Here is a 13874-nt window from a genome sequence, read left to right as displayed (position 1 = left end):
TATACCCGAGGATCTCGGTCTTGATGATGAAGTCCTCCTAATCACTACTGAACTGATCAACACCGTATATTAAATACAACAACTCAAGCCACAAAGACTCGAGCCCATTTTTCAAACCCAAATCCGTCTCTAAGTGAAGTGAGTCACTACTAATTAAAAGTAACAAATTCACATAAACTGTATTTAAAACTTACTTCATGTCAAATCCTTTTATAAGTCCATATGAATTGCATATGGTAATTTCACACTAAAAGTACTTTAAAACAACATAAAAAATCTAATAGAAATATACAATTTAATAAGAGTTCTATTATTTTGTGAATTAGTTTGTCTAACATTCCGCTTGATATTTATGTTAGAATCTGAAGATTTAGATTTAAATATTTAGAATCATTTTTGTATTGTATTGGTAAACTAAGAACAAAACATGTCTAGTCTAAGTGTTTAGGCAATGCTTAAATGTGTGTGTTTCACAAGTTCAATTGAGTTCAGAAAAAGGGAGTGTGATTCTGCTTTGCTCGACCGATCGAGAATTAGGCTTGACCGATCAAAAATCGCAGGTCCAGTTTTTTTTTTTTTTTGTAGTTTTTCAAGTAGGCCCAAGCCCGCAAAAACGTTTAAGGTTTCATCTAAACTTCTCCGCATATAAAAGTGAAACCCTAGCCACATTTTGGAGTGCTGAAAAAGTCTTGTGTGTTACTCTTTGTGAGATTTGAGAGGTTTTGTACCTTCTAATTACACAAGAATCTACCAGAGCCAAAACTACAATCAAGCATTGGTAGAACATAGTTGCTGCATCAAGACCATTACAATCAAGCATTGGGTTCAAGTTACATATAGTGTAACTCTAAGTAATGTTATACCATCTAATAACTTGTTATATAATTCAAATTTTGAAAATCCTACTAATAGATTACATATTCTATATGTTTTTTTAATATGAATGTAAATTTTAATGCTAATTGGATGTTATTTATTACTTGATCAAAAACTCATCTTTTATGTATTATTTTAAATAACAAAAAATTGAATTTAAATAATTGATTGATAACTTGATTATTGATATTTGATTATCTTAAAATTTTGCAAACATAAAGAATATATGAAAATAATATAATGTAACAATGCATTTGTCAAAATTTGGATTCAATTAAAAAATATTAGGTGGTGTAACGTTATTTAAAGTTACACCAAATATAATCCCCTCCACCCCAGGTTCCGTCACTGGGTGCTGGATGTCAAATATGGAATGTCTAGCTGCTTTAACAGTTAAAGATTTATGTTGCATATAAACAACTCCTGTTGTATTGGAGCCATGTACACGTTGCTGTTTGTTATCTTTTAGGCTAGTATTCAGCAGTGCTGCTTGTTCAGTTATAGTGTTTGAAATAAAGTTTGCATATTCATTTACACACACAGATGTTGAAGAGAAGAGAACAACTTTTTGAGGTAAAATGCATGGTCAAAATTTATATGTATCAATATAATTACATTCTTACTCTACCAAAGGGATGCATACATACATCACTGCCAATAAAAGCTATTACAAAATGCTTGGGAAATACAACAATGAACTATAACACTCGGAGGTGAAGCTTCAATGTTATTCTCTGTAGCTCAAGGGTGCATAAAGTTTAAGAGAACTTTCTGAGGGATAAACACATTGGAAGCTTGTTTGCACTAATACAATTACACTGCTCTATGCAAGGGACCCCAACTATTTACATCAGCCAGCATAGAAAAAATATTTTAAATTACATGGAACAAACAATCAACTCTCACTTAGCAATGGTGCTTCAATGTCATCCTCTAAATCACTGCTTGAAGGTACCCCAGGTTTAAGCAGGCAAGCATAACATAATGAAATCATCTGAGGAGGATAAGATGCAGGGTTAGTTAAGAGAGAGAGAGAGAGAGAGAGAGAGAGAGAGAAGGGGGGGTATATGCTTACCATGCATACAGATGCACATACAATACTAAAACCTTTGCAGTTGAAAGGAGCACTGCTAGATAAGAACCATGCTGAGATAAAAATTTAGCTTGTTAGCAATAAATATGAATTGATTCTAACACAACTAAAAAAATGATGAGTTAGTCCACTCACAAGTCAATGGACTCATTACAAGTGGTGATAACAAACTTGCTATTGATTCCACACCAGCCACAAATCCTTGTGCTTTTCCCTGCACAGACAATCGAACATACATGTCAATGGAATGACCACGGTCATGTGCTTTGTACTGTATTTAGCTCAAGAACTAACTCAACACAGAAAAAGATATTTTGATGTGGGAGAATCCTATGTCTACATTTATTTCTTTTTTGTTTGGCATACTCCTGAAATTCTCCATCAGTTAAGTGAATGCAGCAATTTCGGGTGTAAAAGTAGCAAATTTTGTGGCATATAGCATCTGATAACCATAGATAACTGAACAAAAGATAAAAATCATTGGACCAATTTTCGTATAAAGCCACCATTTTAAACCCAAAACTCACCACTGGACAAATGCTGATCTGATTCATTCTGAACACATGTTGATGAACCTGCCTCATTTTTTTTTTAATTGAGTTCAAAGTTCAATCTAAAGAAGTAGAAAACAGCCAGTTCTGATGAGTAGTGTGACTTATGAGATGCATTAGCTTTACTCAAAAAACTTTATCAAATTCAGCAGCCTCTCCCTATGTATAATAATACCAAAAGGTGAAAATACAGAAACCAGGACTTTCCTTGTATTGACAGTAAGAGTAGAAGATTATTATTATTATTATTTTTTAATTGCTAGAAAGAATATTAAGAACTATGGAATGCAGAACTGTAGGTAATGGGATCACATGTATTTTCCAAACCTGATTTTTTGAGCTCGATGCTCTTGAAATAATTGCGTAAGTCTGCATATAATTTGACAGACAAAATTGAAACACCATTAGAATTACAGGTCAACTGAATAACCACATTGAATATTATTTTATGAAAAAATATATGATTCCAATACTTACAGCAGGTCTTACAAGGACAACTACAACTTTAAATGTGGCACTCATGAATGGTACCTGCATTGTGGCAATGTTGCATTGTTACTGACTGAGAAATGTATCCACAGTTGAAAAATAATAAACAGAACTAGGAAACTTTAGTTTAACTTTCACAAAGCCACGATTAACACATGATTGAATTTATAACTCCATATGAGGAATGGAAATTCAAAATTCAAAATAGCCTAAAGAAAAAAGAAAAGAAAGAAAAGTTTCTGATCAATGTCATTAGTGCTTTTTGAACCACAGATTCTTTCATAAAAGAGGCACTCAAGTTCCCTACGTGCACATGAAACTCTTAGAGCATAGAGTGATTTTTATATTCCTCATGTTTTCCAAAATTTAAAATTTTCAAACTACAAATTACGTATCTAAACATGATTCACGTAAGAAAATAGAAATAACATTGATATGTCCAAAAATCATTTAAGGCTAAATATTTGCTTGCAAGCGAACTCAAGTGCTTATGTGTCAGAAAATTTTCCTTTAGCATAGAATTAAATAACGCATTCATAAAGTATGTACATACCCATGCCGCCCATGCAAGGCCATTGAATAATGCCTGCACAGCACAAAGAATCATTAGTTTTTATTTTATTTTGTAATTTGTGCTGGAAGGATTAAAAGAAATTATTATAAGAGACTTACATAAGCTATTGATGCAAGTAAACCTATGCACAATATCACTTTCTCTCCAACCAATGGATTTATTAGTGGAAGCACCAACATCTGGAACCACAAACCAACATGTTATAGGAAGAGCATTTCTGAAGGAATTTAAAATTTTCATAAAAGCTCAACACAATCATCATATGGAATATTTTTGACAAAAGAGGTTTCATTCATGCTGATAGTATGAGCACTGAACAGTACTCTCAATTCTGAAGACTTTGAAAGGATTATAAGCAATGTGCTCATTAAGGGAAGACAATTAAACAGAATATGACCCTAAGAATAGTTTCATTTCTATAACCACGATGCCTTTGCATTGTTTTCTAGTTGAGAAGACAGATTATCAACCATTACAACACCAACTGGAAGAATTATTCTTTTGATAACTTCTGAGCAACAAAGCAGAGGATTTATAGGAAAACTCTGGCATATGCCAAGCAGATAAAGTTAATAACATACTAGCAGATATTGATATGCAGCCTTGATAGAAGGCAAAAGATGAGAGTAATTCACAATCTTCAGTATAAAGGTATATCAAACTCTTTTAAGTAAATATAAGGAAACTTTAGCTCCATAAAATACTTCACCTGTGAAACAATTGAACCTATTCCCACGAGCATCAGAATTTCTGAGAACTGATTTTTATCGAAACCAAAAGTGGCCTTGAGATAGTACTGCACAGGTAGTGGCATAACCATCAATTCATTGAATCAAAACAAAAACATTGTTTCATAAATTTTCATTACTCAACTTCATGGATTGGTTTAGTTGCAATTATCTTATCATATGATAAATCTAGCACTATCTTATCCTAAACTATTGATTAAGAAAGCCTTTGGCTTTGTAGTCTCTAGGAAGTCTGAAGCTCTCACACCTTTTCTTTTTCTGCACGAGTTTCAGTACAAAATTTCTCCCATTACTTTGGTGGGTTCAGGACATGTGCTTGATCTGTTTGCCAATGACAACTGCTAACCAACTAAGTCATGACTCCTCTGATTCATACTCCCCTGAATAAAGCTCCCTAGGGTCTCCTGCTTCATGTCTAAGCCTCTACCAATTTCTCTTCCCCGAGTCCTTCCACATTCTATTTGTATAAGGTCTTTAAAATATTTCCTTCAAAACTGGACATCTTTGTCTCTATATAATAAGCAAAATTATTTTTATATATTTTTGGGGTAAGCACATCGCATACAAATCCTACCCCAACAAGGTATGTTCACTGGGCATTCCCCTTCTCCCTTTTCTTTATTTTCTCCTCCTCTTTTTCAACCCCAAATCACACAATTTGCGAATTACTGATTTATAATGACAATTAGATTTTGGCCAAACTAAGATTGGTAGCAACAATAAGCATCACAAAAGCTTTCAGTTCCATGCAAGGTCTTGTTTCAAAATATTTGCTTTAAAGATTCTGACTGAAACTATTCTGAAAAGGCTGAAAGAATATGTCGTTTGTCAAAAAGAAAAAAATAATTATGGAAAAAGGGAAAGAAAATTATATATATATATATATATATATATATATATATATAATATCTGATGCTGTATGATGGTACCAAGAGGAAATTGTCAGCATGCAGCCATCTATTTGCTTTTGAAAATGATAAATTAATAGGAAACATACCATCAAGACATAGGTGATGCCAGACATTCCCAACTCATAGAAGAAAGAAACCAGAGAAATGCCCCTTAAAGTCGGACTGTAAAGGGAAAATGAAGCACTATTAGCCAGACAAAGACAATTTATTTATAATGTTTTGCAGGTATAAAGGTTTGGATGCTTATACTGCCTAAGAGATTCCAGATATGGTTTTTACGTAATGCCGGATGAGGATATTTTAAGCTGTCTTGATTATAGAAAAAATTACCTGTTCATAACTATTGTAGCAGCATCTTTCATTGATTTGTATCGTTTCTGGATAATTTTAATTGTCTTAGCTAAGCAAGCTGAATCTTGGTCCCTCTTTGGAGCCAGCTTAACTGTCTCAACCAGAAAGAGTTGAATATAAATCGGAGATAAGATCAAGAGAGCTATTGAAACCTGAAACAAAAGGCTAAATTGGTAAAAATGATTTTACAGAAAAAGATGACAGAATTAAGGCTGCATGTCTAATGCTGAATTCAGAGCAGCAACATACCGGAAAAATGTACTTTTCTGGGAGAAAAAGTGCCAGAAGATTTCCCAAGACATGTGAGGCAGAACAAAGGCCTGTTATCCAACTAAAAGCTGCTGCCCTATTATTCTCTTCAACAACATCCGCCTACAAAGGAAGGGAAAATGTGACCCCCAATATTCCCTATTCATGATCATCAATCATTGAGGAACAAGTCTTACCGCATAAGCAACAGCAATGCAGAAAATACTCCCTTGACTTAGAATATAAGATATTGTACGAAGAACATAGTAAGCATATACAAATCCTGTAGACTGATTCCAGGCAAGTATAGCTGAAAATAGAATACAGAAAAATCAAATTTGTAAATTCACTTGATAGTCTTGAAAGTATCATTAATGTAATGCTAGTAGCATCATACAAAGTAAGCATTAATATCATTCACAATTTTAAAAGGTAATCATGTATAGTTGTAATGGAAATTCCCCCTTTTTTTCCTCATGTATTTATTCTTTCAACATGCATAGTTGAACTATAAATACATTTAACTCTTCTTTGTCTCTCATCTTTCATACATCATTTAGGATGCTTATCTTACTCTAGATCAGTTTCGGATGAATGGTGTCGTCAGTATCCATTCATTCAATCAAAATCAGCTGGAATTCAAAATTTTCCATGTTTTCAGATGTATAATCCACCAAAAACAAAAAGATCACCTTTTACTCATTTTCTTTTTTTTTTAAAGTTCTTGGCCAGATTCTGTCAAATTAGTTTAGCCTGAAGCCATATTCATGCCTTAGAAATGGTTTATAGGTTTGAATGCTAAACCATCAATCTTTTGACATGCACATGGTCTATAGTATCCCATCCACTGCCTTCAAAAGCATTTGTAAATTTCATAGACTAAATCACATTCATTTTTTTCTAAAATATTAATTTAAAAAAAAAAAAAAACCATAATTGTGAAACAGCTAATGCACACTTAAAGTGACATACATATTTGGGGTTTCATATCCTTAATTCTCAAAGTTCAGAAGTATATATCTAACAGTTTGTACATTTAACTTCACATAAGCAAGTAAGTTACTCAAATGAAACATACCAAAAGGGAATATAGATGTGGATATGGTAAGAAGGAGCATTGGTTTACGCCCATACTCATCTGCAAGCTGACCTAACAGTGGAAGCACCACCATCTTGAAAATTCCAACCACCTGCACGCATTTAAAATATATATGTCAAAACTTAATTTAAAGAAAAATTTTCCCTGCTGTCTTTCCCAGTCTTCTTCTGCATCTCATGTTAACAAGAAACTGCTTTCTGACTCATGCTTAATTCAATCAAATAATTGAAATTTAATTGAGCATAAAGTAAAACAAGTATGGGAAATGTTAATAGTTGCCCTAGGGCTAAGGGAATTTGTTAGCCCTTAGGGCTTTTGGTAGTGAACTATTTTTAAAAAGTTTTTATGAAAAAAAAAAAAAAACAATTAATATTTTGATAGTTTTTTTTATTTCTCATATAAGTAGTGTCAAAACTTTCATATAATAATTTGTTAACAATTGCACTTAGGGTACCCGTTAACCGGACCTAGCAAGTATTATACATAACAATTTTCATAGCAAATTTAAGAATTGTTAAGTTGTGAAGTTGTAATTGGTTCTTATTTGAACCAATTATTAACAACACTTTATTAATTATCCTTGAAAAAATTTGTGACTCAGGTTATTGAAGGAAACTATATGTGGTAAAGCCACACAATGATGAGAAAGGGTATCACAGAAGGCCTATAGTAAACTCTTTAAGGTTATTGAAGGAAGCTACATGTCGTAAAGCCACACAATGATGAGAAAGGGTATACGAAGGCCTATATGGTAAAATAGCTTGCGACCTTTCAGGTTAAAGTTGAGCCGAGAACTGTCGAAGGACCATAAGTTGTCCCTCTCAAGTTTTTTTTTTTTTTTTTTTTTTTTTTTTTTTTTTTAATTTTATGAATCCCTCTCAAGTGTCTTGATAAGTGTGCCGCTTGTCTATATATATCAAGAACCAAATTTTACAAAAAGACATACTAATGTGAGACTGAGAGGATAAGAGAAAATCTAGAAGGTGAGGGACCCTGGTTACTTGTCTTTATATATATTCTTTTTTTTATGGAATACTTGTCTTTTTATATATTGGTACCCAACTTGGTCACAACCATAACTTTCTGTCTCATATTTATTCATTACTCTACTATATTAAAGATGAAGGAAACAACAATAATTATTCCAACTTTTCGAGGTTTTTTTTTAAAATTTTTTTTACAAAAGATGAATATTCCAAAATACATTAAAATTCAAGAGGCCAATAACAAACCAAAAAAAAAAAAAAAAGCAGATCATGAATATGACATCTCTAGGACCCACACCCGAAATTAAAAGATGTGAACATTGCTTGCACGGAACAATTATAGTGACATTACATAATTACAAATACAGTGCTCAAAATTAAAGACATTTCCAAATCAAAATCATACAAGCATATTTCTTTTATTTTTCCAACATACTTACCTAATAGAGCATCTAGTCTTATCATATCCTACCTGCCTACCTTCACTCATAATTTTGGGAGTGTAGATGATGATAGGAAAGACCTCAATTAAGTAACCTATTATTAATGCCACTTACCCATGTAAATATTTTCTTTTAAAATCTCTCTCACTCTCTACTACTTTGTAAATTTTTTACATGGGTTTTGCTATTCCATCAATCTTGGTGATCTATTTATAAGGAGCCATAGGTATCAGATATTGTTTGTATGAAAACATAATATTTTACTAACTTTGTATATACCATGCATAGCCCATGACCATGAGTCAAAGATTCTATATGTGGAAATTGACAAAATAATCTTTTTATTTTAGACTAGCTTGACGCAATTAATAAGTGGATAATTGAATTTTTTTTTTTAAATTTTATGTAGAGAGTACGACATGTGGAATCATTTTTAGAATCCTGTAGTTGATAAATATCAATAAACTGTCATCAGTTTTATTTCCTAAAGGACCAATGACTAACAAGTTTTGTGTGGGTCGTTACTCGTTTTCATTCAATTGCAATTATTTGCTTACGTAGATTTCAAACCAAGATATTAAAAATTCTTCAACAACTATTTCATTTATGAAGGCGTAAAAAGAAAAGTTGAAATTGACACCGTCTTTATAAAGAAATCAACGTCTAATCCATCTAAAAATCCTTGAAACATTGAGGATAACAAAGTGTTACTCTCAATGATAAATTCCAGGAATATGATGGACAAGATGCGAGGCCCTTTTCTTTTTAATTCTTTTTTTCCTTTTGGGACCATTAGCTGGGGCTGCTTGGTGTAGATAAAAATTCAAACAAACAGTGAGAGAAAGGAGAATTATGAACTTGATTCGATTCTTTGAGTATAAAAGAAGAAATAATATGTATTTTTACAATAAATCTTAAGTGGCAGGTTGTTACTGATTGTTATTGTTATAACAAAAAAGTAATCTTAGTGTTAGGTTCAAATTTGAAATAATAATAATTAACCATTTATGGTTTGTTGTAAAAATGTTATTGACATAGCAATTTTTCTCATAAAAAATATAAAATAAAAGTAAGTGAGAAATGGATCATTTTCCCTGCTTAGCACTATATAATTATAAACACTTATGACATTGGCGGAGCCAGAGGGGGGCCAGGGGGGGGGGGGGGCACCTGCCCCCTGACTCCTAATTTTTTTTTTTTTTGGTATTAGTAGTCACATGGTGGAGAGAGAAAAAAAAAAGACTTCTACTTGTTAAAACTTGAAAGTGAACAAATCACCTATTTCACTATTTTTTTATTTTTATTTTGTATCATTATTTACACCATTTTTACTATTTATGATATTTTTACTATTTATGATACTTTTTGCAGCATTTTATCTTTGAATGATGTTAGAGATATTACAAATTTTACTACTTATGTCTTACAAATTGGCATGTCACCAATCACAAAAAATAATTTCAAACATTTATTCATTATATTTTTTAAGTAACACTAATTATATTTTTACTCCATCAGTTTGTAAATTTTTTAGTAGCTATGGATGAGTTGTTTTTGTTTATTTATTTTAATAATATGAAATATATTCATATTTACTTACAATTGTTTATTTATTTTGTTATTATTGTTTATTAATGTTTTTTAAATAAATTTGACTTTTAATAGCGTCTTTTAATTTTATCCCCTCTAGACTAAAATCTTAGCTCCACCACTTACTTACGATCAACTCCAAATCATGTCCGCCAAATAAAAAAAAAATCAAGAACTGAGTCTAGGAAAGCAGATCATCATGCAGGCTCCCGTTTGGTTTCCGAGAAAATACGTACAGAAAAGAAAATTAAACCTTTTTTTTGGCCTTAAGAAGAACAAATTAAGCGAAATTTTCAACCCTTTCGAGTTTTAGTGTCTTGGTGTCTATGAACAAAACAAGAGTCAAACATGTTACAAAGAACAAGAAAATGCCAAATTCGACAACCATAATTTTTTAAACAGATATAACACAACAACAACATTTTTTTAATATCCCACGCCACGTTTGAATTGGATATTTGGTACGAGGTTTTTAACCAACTAAACATGGCTCATTTTTCCTCCATTTTATTTTTCTCAGGTGCTAGCTAAACCCAACAAAGTCCATCCAAAAACCAAAACAACAAAAAAGACAGAATTTGTTACATACCGTTTGTTGAAGACCATTAAGATAAATAGCTTCTGTACAGGTTGAGTCTCCTGGACATAGAGCATTAGTAATAACATCAACAAGAACTGAAACAGTCATTTCCTCAGCGATCCAATGAACACAGAGAGGTAGTAGCAAGTGAAGCATGAGCTTCATTCCTTCCATGTCACTACCACCGCTACTACTACTAATGTCTTGTCGTTTTGCAAGAACCTTGTTTGACAACATGGTGTAGTAGAAAATTTATTATTTATATATAGGAGAAAAGTTCGATGTGGGAATTTAGAGAGCGAGAGAAGGAAATTAGGAAGGGAAGGTGGGACTGGTTGGTGTAGTGAAACTGAGATTTTTGACCGGTTGGTGTGTTGGCAGTGTTGGGAAGTATTTAACTATTTATAAGGTGAAAAAGTGGAAGATACTGTGGCGGTCCAAGGCTCTGCACCATGAATGCACGTGTTGGTGTGGGTTGGGCGTGTGGCATTGCCTTGTTTGCTTGTGGATGTTTCGTGACTTTTCATCTTGGCTTAGCCTAGCTGTCTCTCTGTACTTTCTACTCTGTATATATAATAGCCTTATCCATGGAGTTTTACTCTCTGTTTGTGTGTATTTTTAATTTTTCTAATAATAATAAAACAATATTCATTTTTTATATAAAATGAAGTGGTGTCTCAAGGTTTAATCAGACTATTCCGTTATCAAATAATCCTCAATTTTAAAAATACAAATTTTGGTACAATGGATTAAATTTCAAACCTTCAATTCAGATGTAGATATTATAAGTGTGAAACAAATGGATTGTCTTTTTTAGTCTTTTAACTTTTATTTTTAGAAGAGGCATAGTGAAAAGGAAGGAAACTATAGACATATTATTTTGTTTCGGCTTTTATACCCAAGATTTCTGGTCTTGATGATGAAGAAGTCTCAATCACTACTGTATATTAAATTTAAATACAACAACTCAAACCACAAGATTCGATCCCACTTTTCAAACCAATAGTAACATTCTCACCAAAGAGGCGCCTCTCTCTCCTACTGAAAATTTTTATAAAAAAAAATATTTAAAAGATCATGTTTTAGAGATCCAACAAATGTAGCAAATAGGCTCATAGTCATAGAGGCATTCATTTGCACCTAAGATGCTCAGTGATAGGCCAAAATCGTATTAGCCCCTTGTGATGGATCAATTGATTAATTAATCAAGTTTAATTAATTAACCAATTTAACATGCAAACACATGGTAGTACAAACAAATCACCAATAAACTAAAGTGCAGCGGAAAATAAATTGACACGGTGATTTGTTTACGAATGGGGAAAACCTCCAAGTAAATGAATCTTAATACCTTCTACCAACCTACAGTTGAACCTTTACCCCAATACCCAATTGGACTTGTTCTGTAATGACAATCTCTCATTTTGATGCACGGCTCCCAGTACGTGACTAACCAATTGATCGAGGATCCTAATACGCAGCTTACTCCTTTGCACGAATTCTAGTACGTGACTGACTCCACAGCAGCCCTTTGATTGTTGTAGTTGATTTGCAACAGCTTCACATAGAAACACCAATAAGATCTTCAATGTTGGTGCAAGAGACTTTGCTTGGTTACAGCACCCAAAGGCGTACAAGAAACGCAGCAAGAACTCTTTCTTCTGTAGGAGGAGGTTAGGGTTTCAAAAAGAAAACTTATGAAGCTCTCTAGGGTTAGGTTTTTCTTTTTCCACCTCCTTTAAATAAGAGCTTAATGGGCTCTCCTATTCCAAATAGGTTTACACAAACCCAATAAGAATTATACAAACCCATAAACAAATAGTCTTTTTGAATAAAAACGTTGCTGGCTATAGTCTGAATCCCGTAAGCTCGATAGATCGAGACATCTGTCAAGTTTTAATGAATCTCGACAGATCGAGCTTCTATCGAGGAGGTGTCGAGACCTGTAGTTTGCACTTTTCTTGAGCAGTGCTTGAGTAATCTTCATGTCTTCAATTTAACCACTTGTAATGATCATCTTGAACTTACTTAGATATACTCAAATACAAGTAAAGTGCGTTTTATCAAAGGATATGCCAATTACGTAAAAATATGTCCCTAACACTCTGGATCAAAGACATTTCATAAATAGTATGAAGTAATGGGCCTTGTCTCACAACGCCAAGGATTGAGAATGAGTGTGAGTTAGAAGTACTCTTTTTGAGGATTGTTTGGAACTAAACCACTAAGGTCATTTATTGTGTAATTGAACAAAATACCCTATGATCGACTATCAACCATTGATAAATCAAACATAATTGCTTCTCTTCTACAAAAAAACCGAGAAATACAATTCGTTAAAAAGTTTAACACTAATGTGTGTTCACAATTACAAATTTGCAACACCAAATGTCACGTTTTACTTTTTCTTTTTGGAATAAAATTTTTAACTAAGCAAAATAAAATAAAATCAATGAACTCCATTCCTTTGTGTCAAAGTCTAATGAACACTTCTATCATTTAAAAAACTTATCTCTAGCACTTCAAAACAAAACAATAGCTATTCTATACGTAAATCTAGCCAAGCCAAAGCTCAAGCTAGTGAGTAGTGGTGGTGCTAATGACATATTTGTCAGGTCATTTGATTGGGATCCAAATTGGATGTTTTGCTTTTTCCACCCAATTTTTACCACATTTTACAAGAGATAGTAAGCTTTTTCCACCCAATTTTTACTACATTTTACTAGAGATGGTGTGTCACGTCCCAAATCCGATACCTAGATTTGTGACCATGACTGACATGTTAATATCAAGCTTAAACCTGATATTAACAAGAATCAACTAAACTTATGAACAAAAACTTTCATCTTTCTTTTCATTCTTGTTTCTTTACATTCTTGGTATAACTTTTCACTTGATATTCAGAGCATCTACATTGTACTTCAAGGGACAACATAATCCACTAGTCATTCAAATTCCCTACAAAGCTTCTCAGGAGATTTCCCAAACTTTGATTCACAACTTCATTTTGTCCATCTGTTTGTGGATGGTAAGAAGAGCTGAGTTGAAGTGTAGTTCCAAGCTTCCTCCAAAGAGTACGCCAAAAATGACTTACAAACTTCGAATCATGATCAGAAGTGATAGTTTTTGGAACACCATGAAGCTTAACTATCTCTTTGAAATACAAAACAACAATAGAAGATGCATTTGTGGTCTTGTTACAAGGAACAAAATGAGCCATCTTTGAAAATTGATCAACTACCACCATAATAGAATCCTTGTTTCTTTGAGTTAGAGACAAACCCAAAACAAAATCTAAACTGATATCTTCCCATAAAGCCTTGAGAACTGGTA

The 13874-nt window shown here is 32.8% G+C and overlaps 1 protein-coding gene across 1 annotated transcript; it reads right to left on the bottom strand.

Annotated features, from left to right (window-relative positions):
* Window positions 1-1441: 1441 nt before the first annotated feature.
* Window positions 1442-10917, bottom strand: LOC142615882 (uncharacterized). The gene is made up of 14 exons (XM_075788801.1): window positions 10551-10917; window positions 6922-7033; window positions 6041-6153; window positions 5844-5966; window positions 5574-5746; window positions 5330-5405; window positions 4293-4379; window positions 3682-3762; window positions 3563-3595; window positions 2998-3051; window positions 2848-2889; window positions 2105-2183; window positions 1952-2022; window positions 1442-1870 (listed from the first exon to the last, which is right to left on the bottom strand). Exons 1-14 carry the CDS (start codon window positions 10776-10778, stop codon window positions 1772-1774), a joined length of 1371 nt encoding a protein of 456 aa, XP_075644916.1. The 5' UTR covers window positions 10779-10917; the 3' UTR covers window positions 1442-1771.
* Between the last annotated feature and the right edge of the window lie 2957 nt (window positions 10918-13874).

Source organism: Castanea sativa, chromosome 11 (assembly GCF_040712315.1).
Source record: "Castanea sativa cultivar Marrone di Chiusa Pesio chromosome 11, ASM4071231v1".
Classification (NCBI taxonomy): domain Eukaryota; kingdom Viridiplantae; phylum Streptophyta; class Magnoliopsida; order Fagales; family Fagaceae; genus Castanea; species Castanea sativa.
Note: the sequence above shows the minus strand (reverse complement) of the source record. Positions and strands in the feature narration are given on the sequence as shown.

What these genes read in the sequence shown, in the direction of transcription:
- LOC142615882 (XM_075788801.1), bottom strand. Translation starts at nt 10,778, where the DNA reads ATGTTGTCAAACAAGGTTCTTGCAAAACGACAAGACATTAGTAGTAGT. An exon ending in GCTACAATAGTTATGAACAG is followed by an intron (nt 5,406 to 5,573) that starts GTAATTTTTTCT and finishes TTCCCTTTACAG; the next exon opens with TCCGACTTTAAGGGGCATTT. An exon ending in TAGGTTCAATTGTTTCACAG is followed by an intron (nt 3,763 to 4,292) that starts GTGAAGTATTTT and finishes TTGTGGTTCCAG; the next exon opens with ATGTTGGTGCTTCCACTAAT.